The following is an 18,347-nucleotide window of genomic DNA, read 5'->3' on the forward strand; positions in this document are numbered from 1 at the left end:
CCAACGCCGATCCCAGCGCCCCGTGGGGACGTTGCGCCCGGAGCCACAGCCGGGTTACGCTCCGGGGAGAAGCTCAGCTCAGAGCTGATGTAAAAGGCAAGGGCAGGTTCACAGCAGGAGTGCTCCAGTGCAGCACAGCGATGGGAGAAAACCAGCACAACCGAGCTCAGGCCCCCATGGTCTCCACAGGGACAAAATCCATCTGCAGCAGCAGCTCTGGCCGAGCCATGAGAAGAACGTGGACTTTGGTTTTTTTTTTTTAAGAGAGAAAGAAAGGTGGGCCAGACCTTGGGGACGGGCTGCCCAGTACACGGGTAAGAACAAGAGCAGCTCTGTCCCCAGCCTCAACCTAAAGCCAGTGGAAGAAGTGCTGGAACCAAGCAGTTCCTTGTAATGCCCCAGTGAATCCAGACACACAAGCGTGTCCTTCCCTGTCCCCTCGTAACCTCCCTTCTAGGGAGGAGCTGGTGTCCAGAGGGAAGTACCACTCCCATCTCGGCACTAGCTATACAGCATGGCTCTGCCTGAAGCATCTCGGCTCGCTTGACGCCACCGCGGTGAGGGGACGGGAAGAGGCAGTACAGGGGGCTCTTCCCTCCTCAGAGGACGAGTATTTCCACCAAGTGGCCAAAAATATTTTCTTTCTTTTATAGAAATTACTATATATATAGATATATATATAAAAAAAAACCTAGTTTATCTAGCATCTTTAAAAAAATATTCCTGCAATCTCACAGTTTTACATTGAGACTCATTAAAAATATAGAGTTTTCTTTAACAAAACGTCTCTGTTCTCCCCTTGAGCCATGTCCCCAATGCAGGAGTGGGACCCAGAGTCCTTGAAGAAACATCAAGGTGAGAGCAGGAAGGTCTGATCTCAGTGGCACATCCGGGAGGTCATTTCCTTCTGTCAAAGGGACACAGAAGTCACAGAACCATAAACTAAGATCTCAATTCCCAGGCAAGGGTGGGATGAAGAAAGAAACCTCACCTTTGTTTAAATCAGAAATATCCCCTTCAGGCATGCCATGACTCTGTTACAAAACGGTCAGGTTTGGGCAGGCCCATGTTTCCCCCCACCCCCATTCCCAGGCAGGAGCAGGACATCCTCCCACTGCCCAACAGCTTCCCAAATCTGCTCTGCTGCCTACAGCTTTAGAAATACCATCACCAGCCCTTAGGCCTAGTATGTCACGTTCCCCACCCTTGAGGCTTCTTGTGAGGGTGGTGCTATTCTGCTTGCTTTTCAGAATGGGAAGTGAGCACAGAGAAGGGAGTTTCATTCTCCCATCCACATCCAGATGGCTAACAGGGGCTGAGCCGGGCTCAGACTGTGCCCACAAGCAAGGCAATTTGGTACTGGAAACACAGCGAGGTTGTTGGACAAGTAAGAAGAACAAATAAGCTTCCTCCATCCATGTCCAAACAACTCTGCTTAGCTCTGCCTGCATGTCCCGACCCACAGCTTCCCAGTCAGCAAATCACAAGGCCACCTGACGGCCTGCATTTGGCCAACAGTTCTGAGACGACAAACAAAACCTCCATGACACCTCTACCTTGAACCTGCCCTTTCCACGCTGGCCAGGCACTCTGATGCACCAACATTTAGCTGTGCCCCTTTTAGCTGCACAGCCCCTGACCCCACCCGGCTACTCACCAGTGGTTCCAACTCCTTGGTGTCTATTAGATTGAACTCTTTCACAAAGTAGTAAAAGTGCTTGTAGCAGGTGTTCACATGGGCTTCTGAGCCCATCTGGGTGATCCTGTCAAAGTGGTGGATGTAGACGTGGACAAAGACCCGGAAGAGCCTGGAGAGAATTTTCTTCACCACCGGGAGGAAGTTCTTAGGGAACGGAGTACCTGGGAGGGAAGATCTGACAATCAGAAACTTCACTGAAGTTAAAACGGATGCCTTGGGACAAAATAATAATCATAATAACTCTTGGTAAAACGTGGATTTTCAGACAAGAGGGGAAAAGAGTTTGCCCAGGGTACCGTTCCCCCTTCCTTTTTCTTTCGGCTTTTGGGATGAATTTTTCAAAGCAATGATTTCTTACATTAGAGTCCTGTGCACCATCAATTGCTGCAAGCTACTGAGTGGAAAGCAAACAAGGTCAGCATCAGCAGAGATTTCCAGCAGCCGTTTCAGTCTGATAGAGTTTTCTCCTGCTCCTATCTGGCATGTTTATATAAACAGTGAAAAATATTAGAAAACTACCAAATTCCACTCCAGTTTCCCAAAAGAAAGTCAGTGCCGTTAACTCCCTAGAGTTATATCATGTATTTTGAAATGCCTTTAGCTCTTTGGTTAGAAATTTAAGACATTAAGGTCCCATTTAAAGGCATCACTTTGTACGAAGCTCTGAGCTTGGTCCAAATTGTTTAGGATTTGTTTAGTTAGGGGCCCTGCAGCAGAGCAGTCCCTGACCAACTAGCTGTCTTAGCAGAATATTACAGTTTAAAGTTCACACGGGTCATCTCTGGAGGAACAAGGATTAGTTAAACCTTTTAAGCGCTCTGCAAGAATTCAAACATTTCACTGTCTGTGTTAAGCTGGGCAATCTTGTGAAAGCAAAGCTAAAAACAACTCACCTGCATCCAGAAACTTGTCTCACCTCTCTGCACAAAACAAATACCCTGCTTAGTCCCCAGAGAGTCTAACAGAAAAGCCTAAATAAAACAACAGAGCATTTGTTTGGGTAACAGGAGGAACAGATGAGGAAGATTTTAGTGTTTTAATTGCCTGAAGAACTGGCTGTTTTTGGCCCTACTCCTCCTGTTGCACCAGGTTCAAGCACCGTTCTGGCGTGGGTAAGACGGGCCCTACGGCTGCTCGTGCAGCTGGGGAGGCAAATGCTTCCTAAATGGAGATCGATCGCACCCCATCAGAGCTCCGAGGGGATGAACGCTGTGGCAGAAAGGAGGGAGCTACTAAATATCATCTCCAACTTGGGGCTACTTCCTTTGGCAGAAGACTTACCTGCCCTGATGGTGGCAGCCAGGCCGCATTGTAAAAGCAGGCACGCGAACAAGCAAAGAACACGCAGGCTTCGTCTGGCCGTTGCTAACCCTCTTCCACTCCCCTCGCTCCAACGTGGCCCAAACTGTCCAAGTGCTGAACTGAGGTGCCCTACTAACTGCCTAGGGCTGCTTGGGAAGTGCAAGGAGCTGACCCTGCCTGAGCAGCAGGTCCAGCTGCTTCTTGGTGTGAAAGCAGGGTGGTTGCAAAGCAGGCGAGAGTGATGTCACCTCTAACCAGGACTAGCTTCAAGGTAGGAATGGCCCTTCCACCACTTCATACACCTCTGCTGCATCTCATCTCTTGCTTTCCAGAACACGGGAGCTTTGAACACGAACACGAACAATTGTATCTGCCTAATCCTTTAGATCTCAATTGTTACTCAACACAAAATAGGAAACCATAAAACTTCTTTTGTCCCCCCAAAAAGTACATGAAGCTCTGCATTTGGATATACAGATTTAGACAACTTCAGACAAGCTCTCATTTCCATCACCCTGGCAATAGATGAAATACTGTCCCTCCCTTCATGCACATGTAAGCATCCCACCCAGTTGCCACAGAACAACTGACTGCATATCAGCAAGCACTGAGCTGGAAAGGGCAAAGTCAGCTAGCAACAGCCTGTAATAATGAAAAGGCTAATTATGGACACACGGTCACCACTACCAGGCCAATATATAGAGCATGTACATTGAACCTAAACTAGCAATCAGCTCTAAAAGAGCTGTCCTTCAAGAGAGCACGTCCAGCATGAACTACTAAGAGAGTCATGTCAGAGACTGAGCTTTCTAAGAGCGGCCTCTTATTTTCACTGCCTAGCCTTAGCTCCTGTAAGTTATCCATGACTCCAAACGAGATCTGTTGCACCTCTGGGTATTTAGCACTCGAGAAGAGATCCAAAGTGTGTGAAAGTGCTTATTACACTGCTAGCTTCTGAGCAGTGCAAAAGGAAATAGCAGTGACCTAACAGCATCAGGAATAACAGTGACCTGCCTCATGCTGACCATTAACAGCATCTCCTGGAAAAGAAACAGGACCTGAGGGCTCAGATGGGATGGCTCTGTGCTGGCTCCCCCCTTCAGCTACTACCGGAACTGAACTCACCAACATTCGTGGGGAAGATGTCCTCGTTGTTGATCTGTACCTCAATCCAGTCCATCAGGAGGTTCATGTACTGGGGAGCAGACAGGGCCGTGGGTTTCCGGTATTTGTGTTCATCCTGCCATCTGTACTCGTACTTGGGACCCCCTGACATGACGGGGCAGGACTGCTCTGTGCAATAGTCACTGATGGTGCCGTATATCAGGTTGATGCGGTTGAAGAAGTCCACCACGTGCACTGCCACCCAGTCGTTCTGCTCCTCCCCTGGTGGCAGCTGGACGGCAACTTTCAAGTCCAGGCCAGCATTGAGAGAGGCCTGAGCCTTCTTGTGCAGCTCAAACCGCTGAGTCCCCGGCTCAAACTTGCGCTTGGGCCGGAAAGTTTTGTCTTTATTGAACACTTGCTTTAAAGCATGGGACATTTTTCTTCTCCTTTCTTTTCTAGATCCGTAGCAATGACAGCTGGAGACACACAGCTGCTGGACCACTTCCAGGGGTAGGGCTGCACGGGACTAATCTTCAGAGAAATCTCTCTTTGCTCATCTGGTCCTGAGAGCACGTGCTGATCTGCAATGCAGCACAGAAGGGCAGCTATTAGAAGCAGCTCTTTGAGCAGGAAACCTTGTCTAAATCCCATAGGAAGAGATCTGGGATACCATCTGGGCCTTTGCCCCAGATCTGGGAAGAGGATTGGAGGCCAGTGCCAGCTTTTCCTCTGCCCCATCTCCCTTCTCCCTTGACAGTCAAGTCGGAAGCAGAGGAGGCACCGTTTGGTGACTTGGGCCCTGCAAGACCTGCCTGCGTGCTCACATGCAGAACAGTGGATAAGGGAACCAGCCTGACAGTCCAACAAGGAAGAGACGGAACAGCAAGAAGCAAAATGAAAGACATCGAGAAAGGACTAAGCCAGCACAGGTTGCAACCACCATGATCCTTGCCTTAACGCACTGTCAAAATCATGCAGATCGGTGGGGCCATTTTTTGCTCATGATCAAAAGACAAAGCGGAAAGGTGCAAGACTCATGGATTTACAACACCTCAATTCTTTTAGGCCATCACAAAGCCCAGGCTCCAACAGTCTTAAGGCATCAGGGGACTTTAAAAAAAAAATCTAGGCTGTATTTCCCTTTTTGGGAAATTTAAAATTTATTTAAAATGAGAAGTTATAACACCTCCATTAACATTCAAATTTGTTGCAAGATGTACTCTAACACAACAGCTGTTTGCACAGGAGGTGCACTTGCCGTCAAAGTTAAGACGAGGAAGGGCTGAGGAGGACAGAAGGAAGAAGTCACAGCTCAGGCACCCGGAACCAGAACATCCTAAAATAATACCAGCTTTAAAAAGAACCAAAGCCTTTGCTTGGGGTGCAGAGAGAACTTAGAGTATGTTCTTCATTTTGGTTTAGTTCACTTCAAGTTAGGAAACTGGCTGAGAGTCCAGGAAAGCTCATCTTCCTCTTCCAACCTATGAAAAAGGATTAGCTCTGAGAGTCTTGGACACATAAGTTAAGATTTGTTTCTTGTCAGGGTCCTTTCAAAGTTAATTCTGTTTATCTGCAGTTAATTATCCCTCCTCTGTTCCCACATCCATCCCCCTCTTACAATTTGTGTCAAGCTGCTCTTTGATGGAAGCTCAATAAGCTCAATACAGAAACCTATTTGTAGCACAAATGTATTTTACACATGTTGGAAAGAGAAATAAAGTAACAACAACTGGCTAAAACTGATGCCTCACAGACCCATGTGAGCAATTATTTTCATCATTTGCTAAGAAAAAGCAAACAAACCTATTTATAGAAAGGCGCAGAACCATTATATTGGCAAATACGATCCTCAAATATTAACAAGGAAATCTCATATTCAAGGCCAAGATAAATTTGCTGCACACCAGCCCATCTTTAACAGATCATGCACAGTGCTAATCAGCATTTCTTTGGAGAAAGATTAAAAAGATTGGAACTAAGGCCTCTTGTTTTCTTATTTAATTACAGCAAGGAGAAGAAAAAAAAAAAAACACCCAAACCACATACCACGTCAGTTTGTCTCACTAAGAACATGTTTACTGTTTTTCCAGCACTGCTTTTCACGTAGGAACGAGCTCAGTATACTATGCTATATAGGGGCAGAGTGATCCAAACTCTTATTACGACTTGGGCCACAACATGTATTAAGTTGAGACAAATGGAAAAATATTTTAACGTGGTTCAATGAAAGATTCACTCTGGACTAGCTGAACGTGACCGAGAGCACGTTTCTGCCATGTAGCATGCTCCCTGCGTGCGCCGCTGCTGTAAGAGCTGCTGATGTGACCCCATAAATGACCACAGCAGGGTCACCCCCCCCAACCCCAAAAGACGAACTCCGAGCAAACGCAACCTTAAGAGGTGCTCGACTGCACCAGAGGCAGCTAGAGGAAGTCTCGACTGGCGAGGAGGGACACGCACCGCGGAACACAGCAGCTCTGGTTAGCAAGAGCCGCGTCACGGTCTCACCACATCCTGCGGCAAACGCAGCGGTATTCGGCAGGGCGGAAGCCCCAGGGCCTTGCGCCCGGTCCAGCTCCGGCGCCGTACTGAACCTGCACCGTTCCGGACACGGGCAGCGCTCGCTTCAAAGTCACTAACCCCCTCGGCTTACAACGTGGACAGCAGGTGCCGAGTCCGCAGCAGCTCCCAGCAGGAAATCAGCCCCAGAGAAACACTCGCACGCAACGCTTTTCCTCCCCTGGAGGCTGAGAAAGGAATATCCTTCAAAAACACGCGAGCATCACCTTCTGCGCAGTCCCCCCCCCCGAGGGGTGGAAGCACCGTGGTCTGCTACGACTCGCGTCCTCCCGACCCCACTGAAGAGCTTCCAACTCCAGTGACTTCAGGAAGTCACTCCCTGAATCCACGCTGGCCCGAGACGAGGCTCAGGCATCTTCCCTTTCGCTGTACAAGGATATATTTTTCAAGCAAGAGAAAAGCTGTGGTTACAGGGCCCAAAGGGAAGAGCACTGAAACTGAATAGCAAAACTAGGAAAAGCATCCCCTGGGCTTGCCCACGCACGTCAGCGAAGCAACCACCAAACGTTTTCCAGAAGAAATTGTCACATGAGCAGGGTGAGACGAATTTTACCACGGTTCATTTGGAATCAAGGCAGTATCTGTCCTACACACAGCTGCTTTCTGCCTAGTGAAACATTACTCAGGACGACTCTGGAGCTTGACAGAGCAGCAATCCTCTCGCCGATGATTCAGCATCTGTCTGAAGACGCTAGTAAAATCAATAGCTAAGACTTCCAAGCGGATGCAGTGTGTTTCATCATGGTTTTTGCAACTGAGCTAAAAGAAACATTTGGCTCGAGAGAAAGAAAATGAGACACATGGAGACCAAAAGCATCACTGACATTACTTGGAGATTATATCACACTTAAAACACCCCCTTCCACAGGCAGGCAGGAGTCATAGCTGAGGGCCTGCCTTTACACAGAAGAGAAAGGAAAGATCAAGATCAAGCAGGACGTGGGGCATGCAAATCACCTGAAGGGGATTTGCAAGCTTTAAAGAAAAAAAAAAAAAAGAAGAAGAAATGAAAAGCAGTAAGCTTTGTTTATTCCTCTTTTTCAGCCAGCCAAGATTACCGCACACGTCACACGTGTTCAGAGAGGACCTTGGCCATCACTCCCACAAGAACACACAACTGCTGCGGGAGGAGGGAAAAAAACAAAATAACATTCCTACTCTATAGCAGACAGTCTGGAGCAAAATAAACCTCTAACTTTTCTCTGGAGCAGCAGTGCTACCTCTCCCCCCAAGGACAGGAGAGGTTCAACACTGTGCTTGGCTGCCGCAGTTTAGGAGGTTATTTACCTGCACGGCGAGGGGCCAGCCCTTCCCAAAGAAGGTTGAAGGGAGACGCTGTCTTCTCCCCTCACTCATTGCTCCGACATTTCCATCCTAGAACTTACTTCTGTCGATGGAAATCCAGGGCAGTGCTGTTTGTAACAACACCCTACCATTCCTCTTCCCTAGCTGGTAAAGGGCAATCACACAGCACAGCCTTATTTTAGAGGTAGGCTCTGGGTGGAGGAAGCCCACGCAGCTGGTCACCAGGCTCTCAGTTACTTTTCCAAGCAGATCAGAGAGAGTATGGAAGAAAACAAAGAAGAGACAGTCACTGCCTCCAAGACACCTGGAAACGTCCTACCTTCACGAGTCCCTTGCAGCCGTCCCCCGAGATGACGCTGCCTGGCCTCGTCGGATGGAAGCAGCGTCTCCGCTAGACGCCTCCCCTCGCTAGAGGGGCGGAACGGCCCGAAACCCTCTTTCGGGAGTCTCATGACTATTTTCATCACCTAAGTGCCTGCCCCGAGCAGCACGCAGCAGTCTCCGCCGCCGCTAGCGCCATTCAGGGGTTCAACAGGAGCCAGAATCAACGCCGGCATGTCAGCAAGCTCCTACCTGCATCTCCTGCCTGTGCAAATTGCTCCTGCAACCGCTCAGCACGGCTCTGCGACCCTCCGCAAGCGTTCGCGGGCGCTGAGGCCAAGAGCTTCCTTCTTTCTCAAAAAACCCAGACCGTTTCATGCACGACTGCAATCTGAACTCGGCTGCGGGCTGCCGACAGGGAGGGGTCAGGCACATGCGGCCACTTCCCTTCCAGCGACCCGCGAGCTCCAAGGCGGCTCACATCCTGCTGCCTTACTCATAAGAAAGCCCTTAAGTAAATCCCAGTGAGCAATAGATTTCTCAAAATATTTTCTTCCTCTGGTTTCCTTTTTGGAAAGCCGGTCTGCAAGATGAGACCCATACGGCATCGCCGCCGAACGCTCGCGCAAAGCCCGGCCGGAAGCTCTTCCCGTGGCAGTTTTTAATTGCAATCCTTCAGCAGCGAGCCCGTGCCAGCCACCACGATTCGACATTTCGACAGTGAAGCAGGTAGCAACCCCCCACCCCCACCCCAGGCTACTTTTAGTCTTTCCTTGCATCTAATCCAGACCCTCAGGCCAAATTTTCCGATACAGGACACACAAATGCCCACGCCAGCTAGTTAAAACGGCCGCAGTGTATCAGCAGCTTAACGTAAAAACTGAATTTAGCGAGCGAGCTAGCTAACCTGAGAACCGAAGTAAACAGGGTGGCTTCAAAATCCACACTTGAAACAAAAAGCCAAAGACACACACACGCACATTCCCATCATAACTTCCCCTGACACATACCGTCCCACGGCCCGCCTGGACCAACTCCATTTCTCCGAGCAAGAAGCTCCTCATTTGCTACAATCAAAGGCAAGATTTTAATACGGAGAGCGAGGATCAGGCCAGTTATGGCTGCACTGCCACCGACAACAGCGGGTTTCGGCACTTCTAAAGCGAGTTTGGCAGCAAACTAAACGGCCTGCCTTCGCTGCATGAGGTTTCCAGCTGCTCCTTTGAACGGCTGTACAGTAAAAAAACCAAATGTTTATCCTTCTGCTTACTTTAGCTGCGCAAACAGGGGCAAGATGCAAGGAGAAACATTCATGGGACACGAGGGCTGAGCTGGTGGCTCACGGCAGGCATGTCTGACCATTCATAACTCCCGTTCAACAGCGCTTCCACGTCGGCTAACTTCCTGCCTGGCACAAAGTCATCTGCTCTGGCGGACGGAGCTGCTAATGTTTCTCCAAAAACGAACCGTTCCCCTCTAGAAACCCTGCAATGGTGCCTTCCCCCCCGCTTCTCTTTTTTTGTGCCCATGTGGAGCTGTGCACTCTCCTGGTGAAGAGACTCACGTTTTTGTTTGGAAAAAATGACACAGAAGCTGCGTTTCAGCGTGCTGAGAACTGAACGGGGCTTCCCGTGTTGCCAGACAAGACCAGCACATTTCCTTTAAAATGCTGCTGGGAGAGGAGAGCCAAGGAGATGATGTCCGGTAGCCTTGCGTTACCTTGAACTTTTCCTTTTTCTTTTCGTTTTCCTCCACGTTCACTACCGGCAAGAGAAGCCAGCGGCTGCTCTGAAGGGAAAGCATCAAGTCAAAGAGAGCGACCAGCTTTAGTCCAGTTACGTCTATAACCCCAGACAGGGTCACGCCAAAATAACAAGTTATTTCTGTTCCTCTGCAGGACAATCTCCAAATTTTTCTTTTGCAAACTGGTTTTGTAGTGGCCTTAACAACATGCTTAACAGAGCCATTTAGAAATGTGCATTTCAAATGTTAAATTCCCAAGGTTTAGACAAAAGGCCCTCTATACTCCATCACAAAGTCAGTTTTAAGAAAACCCTGCTGGTCTTCGTCCACTCCCACCTGGCAATTTAAATCTGCTGCAAAACAATTCTGAAATTCCCGAGAAAGAAACCATGCAAACGCCACATCTCCCAGGCGCTTTCAGCAAACAGGTTGCTTAGGAGCAGGATAGTGGGTTTACATGTCTTGAAGCCATGCAAATACAGTGTCTATCTGATGGCGCACACATAAGAAAAGGGAACAGCATAATAAAAAGGCATAAAATAGTTATATTGGGCTTTATTTGTTTTTGGGGAGGATTTTTTTTTTCCTCTCCATTGGAATACTACATGTTTATGTATTCAGACCAATTTTAAAGTCCAGTTAGGTTGTATAATAACAGAAAAAGCCCTGTTAAATAAAGCCATAGCTGGGTTAGAAGTTCTAGTAAAGGAAGCCCAACTGAAGAGCTTCACAACCACGTGCGCAAGCAGCAGGAGCTTCAGCACAGCTGCACTGGACAACTGCCCACCCCCTGCCCCGTTCACGCTAAAGCTAAACACTGCAGCAGTTTGTGAAAAGCCTGCGGAGCAAGAGGCATTTTTTCAACCATCAAACACGGGATGGAGGAACACACATCTTAAAGACATCACTTGCTCAATTCCAAGCTCCACATTTAGATCCAGACCCCGTGCAGATAGCAATCGAAGCAGCAACAGCTGGAAGGATGTTAAACGTGCTGTGTGATGGGAGCTCTCGTCAAAGATACTTGCAGAAGGCAGGTAAAGGAACAAACATCAGTGGGGCCCAGACAAACACTTCTGGCAGGGGAGAGGGAAAGCTGAATTACCTTTAAACTTCTGCGTACGGGAAAACTGAAGCTCCAGCTCGGACTGTCCCTATCTGGTCTTCCAGACAAACCACTCAGTAACCATAGAAGGTTAAAAAGCCACATGAGAAAGTAACGTTTTAAAAAGGTCATGCCTTTAACTTTCCCTTCCTCAAAACTGTCAGATACCAGATTCTGTAATCGAAGATCGTCGCTTAAAAGCCTAGAAATGACTGCAGTGCAACAGGAGCAGCTACTAGACCCCCAAGCCTTACTGATTTAGGACCAAGGGTTTCCCCCCCGCCTTACGACACGTGTGTCCATTGCAATGTCAGATTATAGGAATTTTGGAATGCTTCCACAGATTCCACTTACACATATGCGACTGGACCACAGCTGCATGTGAAGGCAGGGCTAATTTGCTGCAGGCTTTGCAGATGCTGCTTTAAGCTGACAAGCTGGGTCATGACTCTAGGAGACAGGTTAACTGTGCAGGCAAATATTTCCAGGATAAACTGCAGTCAGTGGGTGGCTGACGGCATGTTAGGAGCAGTTCTCTTTTCAAGGTCTGGAGGGCCATATTTTGAGGCCTTCCTCCTCCTTCAGCCTGGCTTCGTTCCTCCCTGAAGGGTTCATAAGGACGAGCATGACATTTCTCAAGTCTATGCTGTGAACTACACATTTCTTTCTGCCTCCGCGTTCTTGTCCGTACTGTGCAGGCATAGTTTTAAACAAACAGCAGCTTCATTTATTCTAACTTTGTGATCTCCACCTACCCAAGGGAGGGAAGAAAAAAAAAGAAAGAAAGAAAAAGGAAAAGACATAGATCTGGAATGTGAAGTTTGTCTTCAGCCAATGCAACGACTAGAGCAGCACGCGCTGTTTTAGCGGCCTGTCTGCAGGTTCAAGATCACAGCAGATCCTGCTGCTATTAGCTTCTTAACAGGGGATGAACCAGAGCACAAGCTGGCCGCAAGGCCACCCTTTCCCATGGTAGGGCTAATCCCCCGATAAGTGTATCTTCTCTCCATGCTAGTATCACGCTTTCGAAACAAAAGCAGTATTGTTTCTCGCTGAAAGCAGATACCCACGAGGCTTGCCCTTCCCCTCCAGGAGGAGATATGGCAGTAACCCAACACATTAGCATGTCTCCAGGCAGCAGAGACAAGGAACGAGCCCCCTGATGTGGAGCTAGAGATCACCCCAAGCCTAACCACATCATAAGACCTCCTGCCATACAGTTAGAGGAGGGAAAAAAAAAAAAAAAAAAGGCTCAGACAGCAGCCCTGAAACAGGCCTGCAATTAAGACAAGGAAAAAATAAAGTCGCTTTCAATACAGTGATAAACCTTGCTCTGCTTCTGTCTCAAACTGAAACAACCTTTGGACTGCTCTAGTTTACATTCTGTTTGCAACTTCCTCGCAATCGAAGCACGGGCATCCAGCCAAAGCCCCAGTTCATTCAAATCCACCCTGTACCTGGAGCTGGACAGCTACAGGGTTCCTACACCTCCTTCACCAGCCACGGTGGCAAATAGCAGAGGGCAGGCTCCCCTCAACAGGCCTACTGACAAACCTCACAGTGCCCGTTGAGGAGACTCACGCCAACGCACGACCCAAGTACCACACTGCCATCCCCACGAGGACTACGGCGGATACCAGGAGCGTTCCCAAAGGGGCACTGAAGCAGGGCACTGCCCTAAACCCAGCTTCGCAAGACCTGCAGCACATACGGGCACCTGGCAGCATCACAGTCTTTGCCTTTTCTTTGACTGGAGAACAGAAGGGGGAAAAAAATAGTAATAATAATAATAAATGACATCAAGTACCTTGTGATTTCATGAAGGCTTTTCTAAAACAAGTCAGAGCTGCCATAGTTTGACAGCTTTCTGCACTGGCTTTGCAAAAGTTTTTCGGGCCTTCACCGTGTCTGTTCTTCCCCCGTGAATTAACGGGCATTCCCACTCCCAGCCTGCTTCAGATACTCAAAGGAACAACTCGCCCAAGGGCCCTCTATCACTTCATCGTGAACAAAACAGCACTTTTGGCATAACATCAGCTCCAGAAGGAAGCACAAAAGCACTCCAAAACAGGAGTCGCAGATAACTCTGCCTCCAAGGGGCACCTAGAGAGCAGAGGATAAACACGCAGCCTAAGGTACGTTCTTTAGTGAAAGCACTAGCTGGACATCACGTATTTCTAAAGATAATCTGCTAAAACTCCAGCAAAGCTAGTTGTGGATCGACTTACAGTAGCGTTCATGGCTCAAGCGTCACAGAATACTTCCCTGTCATGTAAGAAATTAAAACCCAGAAGTTCAAGGCAACTCTTTACGCAGATCTGAACTTTGCATCCAGCACTGGGGAGATTTTGCAATCTCCCTTCTCTGACCACACACGCTCTCGTTGCCAACAAGGGAAACTTTTTTTTTTCCCCTTTGTGTACTGTGGCCATAGAGATCTCCAGGCCATTTACAGAAACGCATTAGTTACAAAACCCTGCACGCGTCGTTATAGTCTAAGCTTTGCAAACTGGGCTAATCGTGCCACTTCCGTTTGTGCGGTGCTTCTCATCCGATCTCTGAGAAAGAGCTGTCTTAGACTCAAACGCCTCCACGAAAGCAGCTGGCAAGCAATTCCTGCATGAGGGGACAGCTGAAGAACCTAAGCAGGAGTTCAACCAAGATGCTGATCACTCATCAAACTTGCTACTTAACCGTCAGGGAAACTGCTGGGAGAGCCTGCGTCCAGTCCCTGGCTCTGCCACAGCCAACAGCGCAACCTTAAGTGCCAAAGAGCATCCCAAAGCCCGACTGGCGTGCCTGACAGCAGCGAAACAGCTCCGCCTGCAACATGCCACTATCTGGACTCGGCTTTTTGGTGGAAGCCAAGAGCACCACGATTTGGTTCTGTGACACCAATCTAGCAAGAATTCAGAGGCAGCACTTCCCTCCTCTCTTCCTGGAAATGTAAGAAGGTTATAAACTGCCCCCTTCTCCCACTCGGGTTAGCTTCACAAGTACATGACTAAGACAGAAAGTGAACCCAAGATCTGCAATACACAATCCAAGAAACTAGATGAAGGCAGGGACTTGGAAGCAAGCCCAAGGTTTTGCAAAGGAAGCAGAGTGCAAGGGCGCAGCACTCAGGACTATGATAAACAGGTGTCTGGGGGGAATTTGACATCTAATAAAAATCCCCTCCTGCACAGAACTTGGCAAAAGAGTTCCAGATCGGAAAGGAGCTTTAAATGAAGAGGGATGGAGACGGAGAAAGCACAGCCACTCTTTAGCCCAGCGCACTAGGAGAAGGGAATCCAGTCTTTCACCACATTTGGAGTAAGTGACAGAGATGCTTTTTCCAAACATCTGCACTGCACACTGGCAGCTTCAAATCCTTCTTTCCTCTCTCTCTCTCTCTCTCTCTCTCTCGGGAGGATTTCCTGCCTTTTTCTTTTTGCCTATCTGTCACGCACACAAACAGTCTTTGAAGGAGTTGAGATTACTATATCATAGATACCAGCAGGAGCAAAGTTAGCATTTCTGTGCTCATAGCAAGAGACTGAAACCAAGCAAGAGTTCACTCTCAAGTGTCACAGGTTCTCATTCATGACTGCAGATGAGATACAGCTCACAAAGACTAAAGTGGAGAATTCCCCATTCTCCCCAAGTATTTATGAGACTTAAGAGTTTAAACTTCATTTTTGTTCCAAGACTGTGCCCTTACCCGCAATGGAAACATTTATTAGCATTGCTACAACAGCGGCTAGAAAAAGACGATGGAAAGAGGTAGAAAGAGGTGGGGGGGAGCATCTAAGATAGTTCTTCATGGTCACTGTGGCAAACTCCTTCCTTTCAGCACCATTTTTGCTCATTTTAAGAGTCTTTGGTAGCAAAAACAGCATCAGGTGCAAATTGCCTGCATAATGCCACGAGCATAGCTGCACAGTGAACCCTCTGAAGGGGCTGCAACACCATCAGCCAGGTCTCTACTCAGGAAAGTCACTTAAAAACAGCAACATCATGCTAAAGACACTTGTATCCCGGGACATGCTAATACAAGCAAAGCTATGCTTTTGTTCACGGGGCTGACTCCAAAACCTCCCCCACCGTGGAGATAAACTACCGTAAATGATGCCATTTCGCCAGCAGAACTACATCTAACTAGGGGCTTTTGGTGGCACAGCAAAGCCGAAGCTGGCCAGAAACCTTCTCGCCCAGCTGAGCCAAGCCAGAGAGGAGGTTGTGGTAGGGACCGTAACTCCACAAATGAGAAGTTATGAAAATCCTGCTCGCAATCACCCCCCGTGCAGGCATAAAAAAGTAAAACAAGAAACGAGCAGCTTGAAAAGTCCCAGGTCGGCAGACTTGCAACCGCTTGGTCTTCTGCATCAGTTCGGCCTACGCTGCTCCCAGATTAAGCTAAACCTGCAGGAGACCCGTCCGGTCCCAGGTCTCCAGCTGGGATCCTCGAGGGCGACGCCAGCAGAGTCCCCGCGCCCCAGCACCCTCCTTCTCTACGTGCTCCTATAGATCCCCCAGACCTCCAACTGGCCCCTGCAGGCTCCTCTCCAGGCCCCTCTCCTCCTGTGCAACCCTCTACAGACCCTCCTGACCCCCAAAGGCTCCTGTGGCCTCTCCTCCAGATCCCCCCCTTCTCCTCCCAAAGGGTCCTTATGGATCCTCTTCCAGATCCCCCTCTTCCCCTCCCCCCCCCAAAGCCCCTATATAACCTGCTCCAGCTCCTCCTGCTCCCTTACAGACCCTCTAGGTCTTCCTGCTCCCCCCAAAGGCCCCTACAGACTCTCCTCCAACTCCTGCTCCCCCAAAGGCCCTTACAGAGTCCCTCCCAGACCCCCCTTCTTTCCCCAAGGCCCCTATGGGCTTTCTCCAGACCTTCTTTTTCCCCTGAAGGCCCCTACAGACCCCCCTCAGTCACCTCCACAGGCCCCTAGGGCGCCCCCAGCTCCCCCTCAGGGCCCCACGCCCCTCTCGCCCACGCGCTGCCCCCTCCCCCCGCGGCCCCCCGGCTGCCCCCTATAGCCCCTATAGCCCCCCGCACCTGGCTCGGCGCGGATAGTCCGCGGCGCCGCGCGGAGGAGCCGCCCCTCGTGGCGGCCGCAGCACTGCGCACGGCTCGGCTCGGCGCTGCCCCCGCCAGCGCGCAACCCGCGCCGCCGCCGCCGCCAGCCGGCCCTACTTCCTCTTAAAGGGGCCGCCCGCGCGGGCTCCTCCCACGCCGGCGGCCGCGCCGCCCCGCGTGTCTTTTACAGTTGAATCTAACGTAATTTAAAGTCTGTTATAATTGAATGCGCCCTCGCAATCAATTGCTTTCCTACCAAATAAGGCGTTCCAGCGCCTTTCCGCGGCGGAAAGCTCCCGTGGGTACGCGCAGCGGCTTCCCCGCGCGACACGCTTCTCCCGCGCCGCAGCAAACGCCTTTTCGCGAAGGCTTTTTACACTCGCGTGGGCCGCGGCCGCGGGAAAACTCTTTCGGTTCCCTTTCCCCCTCGGGAGCGGCTCCGTCCGCTCGCCGTCTCCTCGCGTGGGAGGCCGCAGCGGCGGCGGCCGCGGGGCGAGGCCAGGCGAAGGCTTCGGCCCGGCCAGGACGCCCGCGGCAGGGCAGAGCAGGGCAGGGCGCTCTGCGGGGCGGCCGAGGGGCGCAGCGAGCGCCAGGGCGGACGGACGGACGGACGGACGGAGCGCCCGGCCGGCAGCAGCGCGATGGGGTCAGGCCGCCACGGAACCGCTTAGGCAGGACGGCGCCGACCTCCCGACCGGCGCGAGGATTAGGATGGGCAAACCCTCCGCGGGGAACGCGTCCAAAATCGGCGGCATGAAATGCTCCCGGCATCTGCCCGCTCCTGGATCGGCAGCGGCAGCATCGCCCGTGCAGCAGGTTTGGCTCTCGCGTTTTGCAGAAATCTCCGATCACCTCCCGCTTCCTCACGCCATCGGAAGAGGCAGAAGCCGCCCTGAGTGCGAGTTCACTGCTCAGCTTGGAAAGCTGCTGAACAGGCGTTTGCATCTCACTGGGATTTTTCTTCTTTCTGCTGTCAGCCAACTCCCAGGGCGAAGGGGGAAACGAGCGGCAGCCAGGAGCTTTCCTTGCTGTGCCCATGGGGAGCAAGCCCAACCCTTAGGGAGGCAGGAGCAGAAATATGTTGCTTCAGCATTTTCAGGACAATTCAGTTATTCTAAACTTGAATCAGATCACGGCCCAGTCCCAGAGAGGTTTTTGCCTGTTTGCAAACAGTTCCCACCCCTGTTTTTTAGGGCCCGAGGCGAACCTCGTGGTTCCGCTGGGGTCACTCCAGGCCAGGCTCTTCCTTTTCTTGCAGCCGGCTCGGCCAGCGCTTCGCTCCCTCTCCATCTCGGTTCTGCCCTGGGGATGGGAGCGGTTGTGCTCTCGCTCGCCGCGGCTCGCTGCTGCCATCGCTGCTCTGCGAGCAGGACGGGCTGTAGCGCCCTTCCCTGCATCCTCTGAGCCGGGCATCCCCAGCCCGACGCGCCTTCCAGATGCTGAAAAAACGAGGCAGATGCAGCCACGGTCCTGCCCCAGGGGAGGTTCAGCTCACGAGGCCGTTGGCAGCAGCGACGCGGCCGTAGGAGCAGCGCTTTACCAGGACAAGCTGAGGGAACACGCACAGGCTTGCAAGTGTAAAGTGACAGAAAGGAGAAGCGGTAAGAAACACAGCTGCTGGTTCGAAGGGGGATTTTCACAAACGTCAGAACCAGGGCACTCGAACACAGGTGGTTAAGTCCCTGCAAAGCTTAAAAACAAACTGCAGTGAAAGCAGAATAGCGACCCAAGCCCCGCGACCAGCAGAGGAGGCACGCGCTCAGGCCGTGCACTTATATTTTCCTACACTTTTGCCATCTCGCTAGCACAAAAGGGGCTGTAGGTGCTCTTTAAAAGGAGGGGTGAGGGCAGGTGCTGGTGTGACGGCCCCAGCTCTGCACCCAGACCCCCAGCACAGCTGAGCCACTCGTTTCCTTCCTTCGTTCTCACCGACCAAAGCCACCCAGGGGAGCCAGGCCAGGGCCTGTGGGTGCAAAGCTTTGGGTGCTTAGTCAGGGCTTCCCGTTGCTCCCAGCTGGCACACAGGGCAGCACAGCATCTTCCTGGCAGCTTGGCTTTAAGTGCACAGCAGCTGATCCCGCAGCGCAAGGGCCCGTGCCACTCCCTCCACGTGTTGCCTGCGTGTT

At 50.8% G+C, this 18,347-nt stretch overlaps 1 protein-coding gene across 6 annotated transcripts; it reads right to left on the reverse strand.

Moving 5' to 3' along the window:
• Nucleotides 1–244: 244 nt before the first annotated feature.
• On the reverse strand, nucleotides 245–17,510 carry MOB3A (MOB kinase activator 3A). 6 transcript variants are annotated; one of them, XM_062596201.1, is made up of 4 exons: nucleotides 17,429–17,510; nucleotides 4,127–4,689; nucleotides 1,658–1,860; nucleotides 245–907 (listed from the first exon to the last, which is right to left on the reverse strand). In XM_062596201.1, the coding sequence occupies exons 2-4, from the start codon at nucleotides 4,542–4,544 to the stop codon at nucleotides 878–880; spliced, it is 651 nt and encodes a 216-aa protein (XP_062452185.1). In that variant the 5' UTR covers nucleotides 4,545–4,689; nucleotides 17,429–17,510; the 3' UTR covers nucleotides 245–877. The 6 variants fall into 6 exon arrangements, with proteins under 6 accessions (XP_062452185.1, XP_062452182.1, XP_062452183.1 ...); XM_062596198.1 differs by lacking the exon at nucleotides 17,429–17,510 and adding an exon at nucleotides 16,201–16,280; XM_062596199.1 differs by lacking the exon at nucleotides 17,429–17,510 and adding an exon at nucleotides 10,034–10,090.
• Nucleotides 17,511–18,347: the final 837 nt, after the last annotated feature.

The sequence above is a fragment of the Rhea pennata genome, chromosome 27 (genome assembly GCF_028389875.1).
Source record: "Rhea pennata isolate bPtePen1 chromosome 27, bPtePen1.pri, whole genome shotgun sequence".
Taxonomy (NCBI): domain Eukaryota; kingdom Metazoa; phylum Chordata; class Aves; order Rheiformes; family Rheidae; genus Rhea; species Rhea pennata.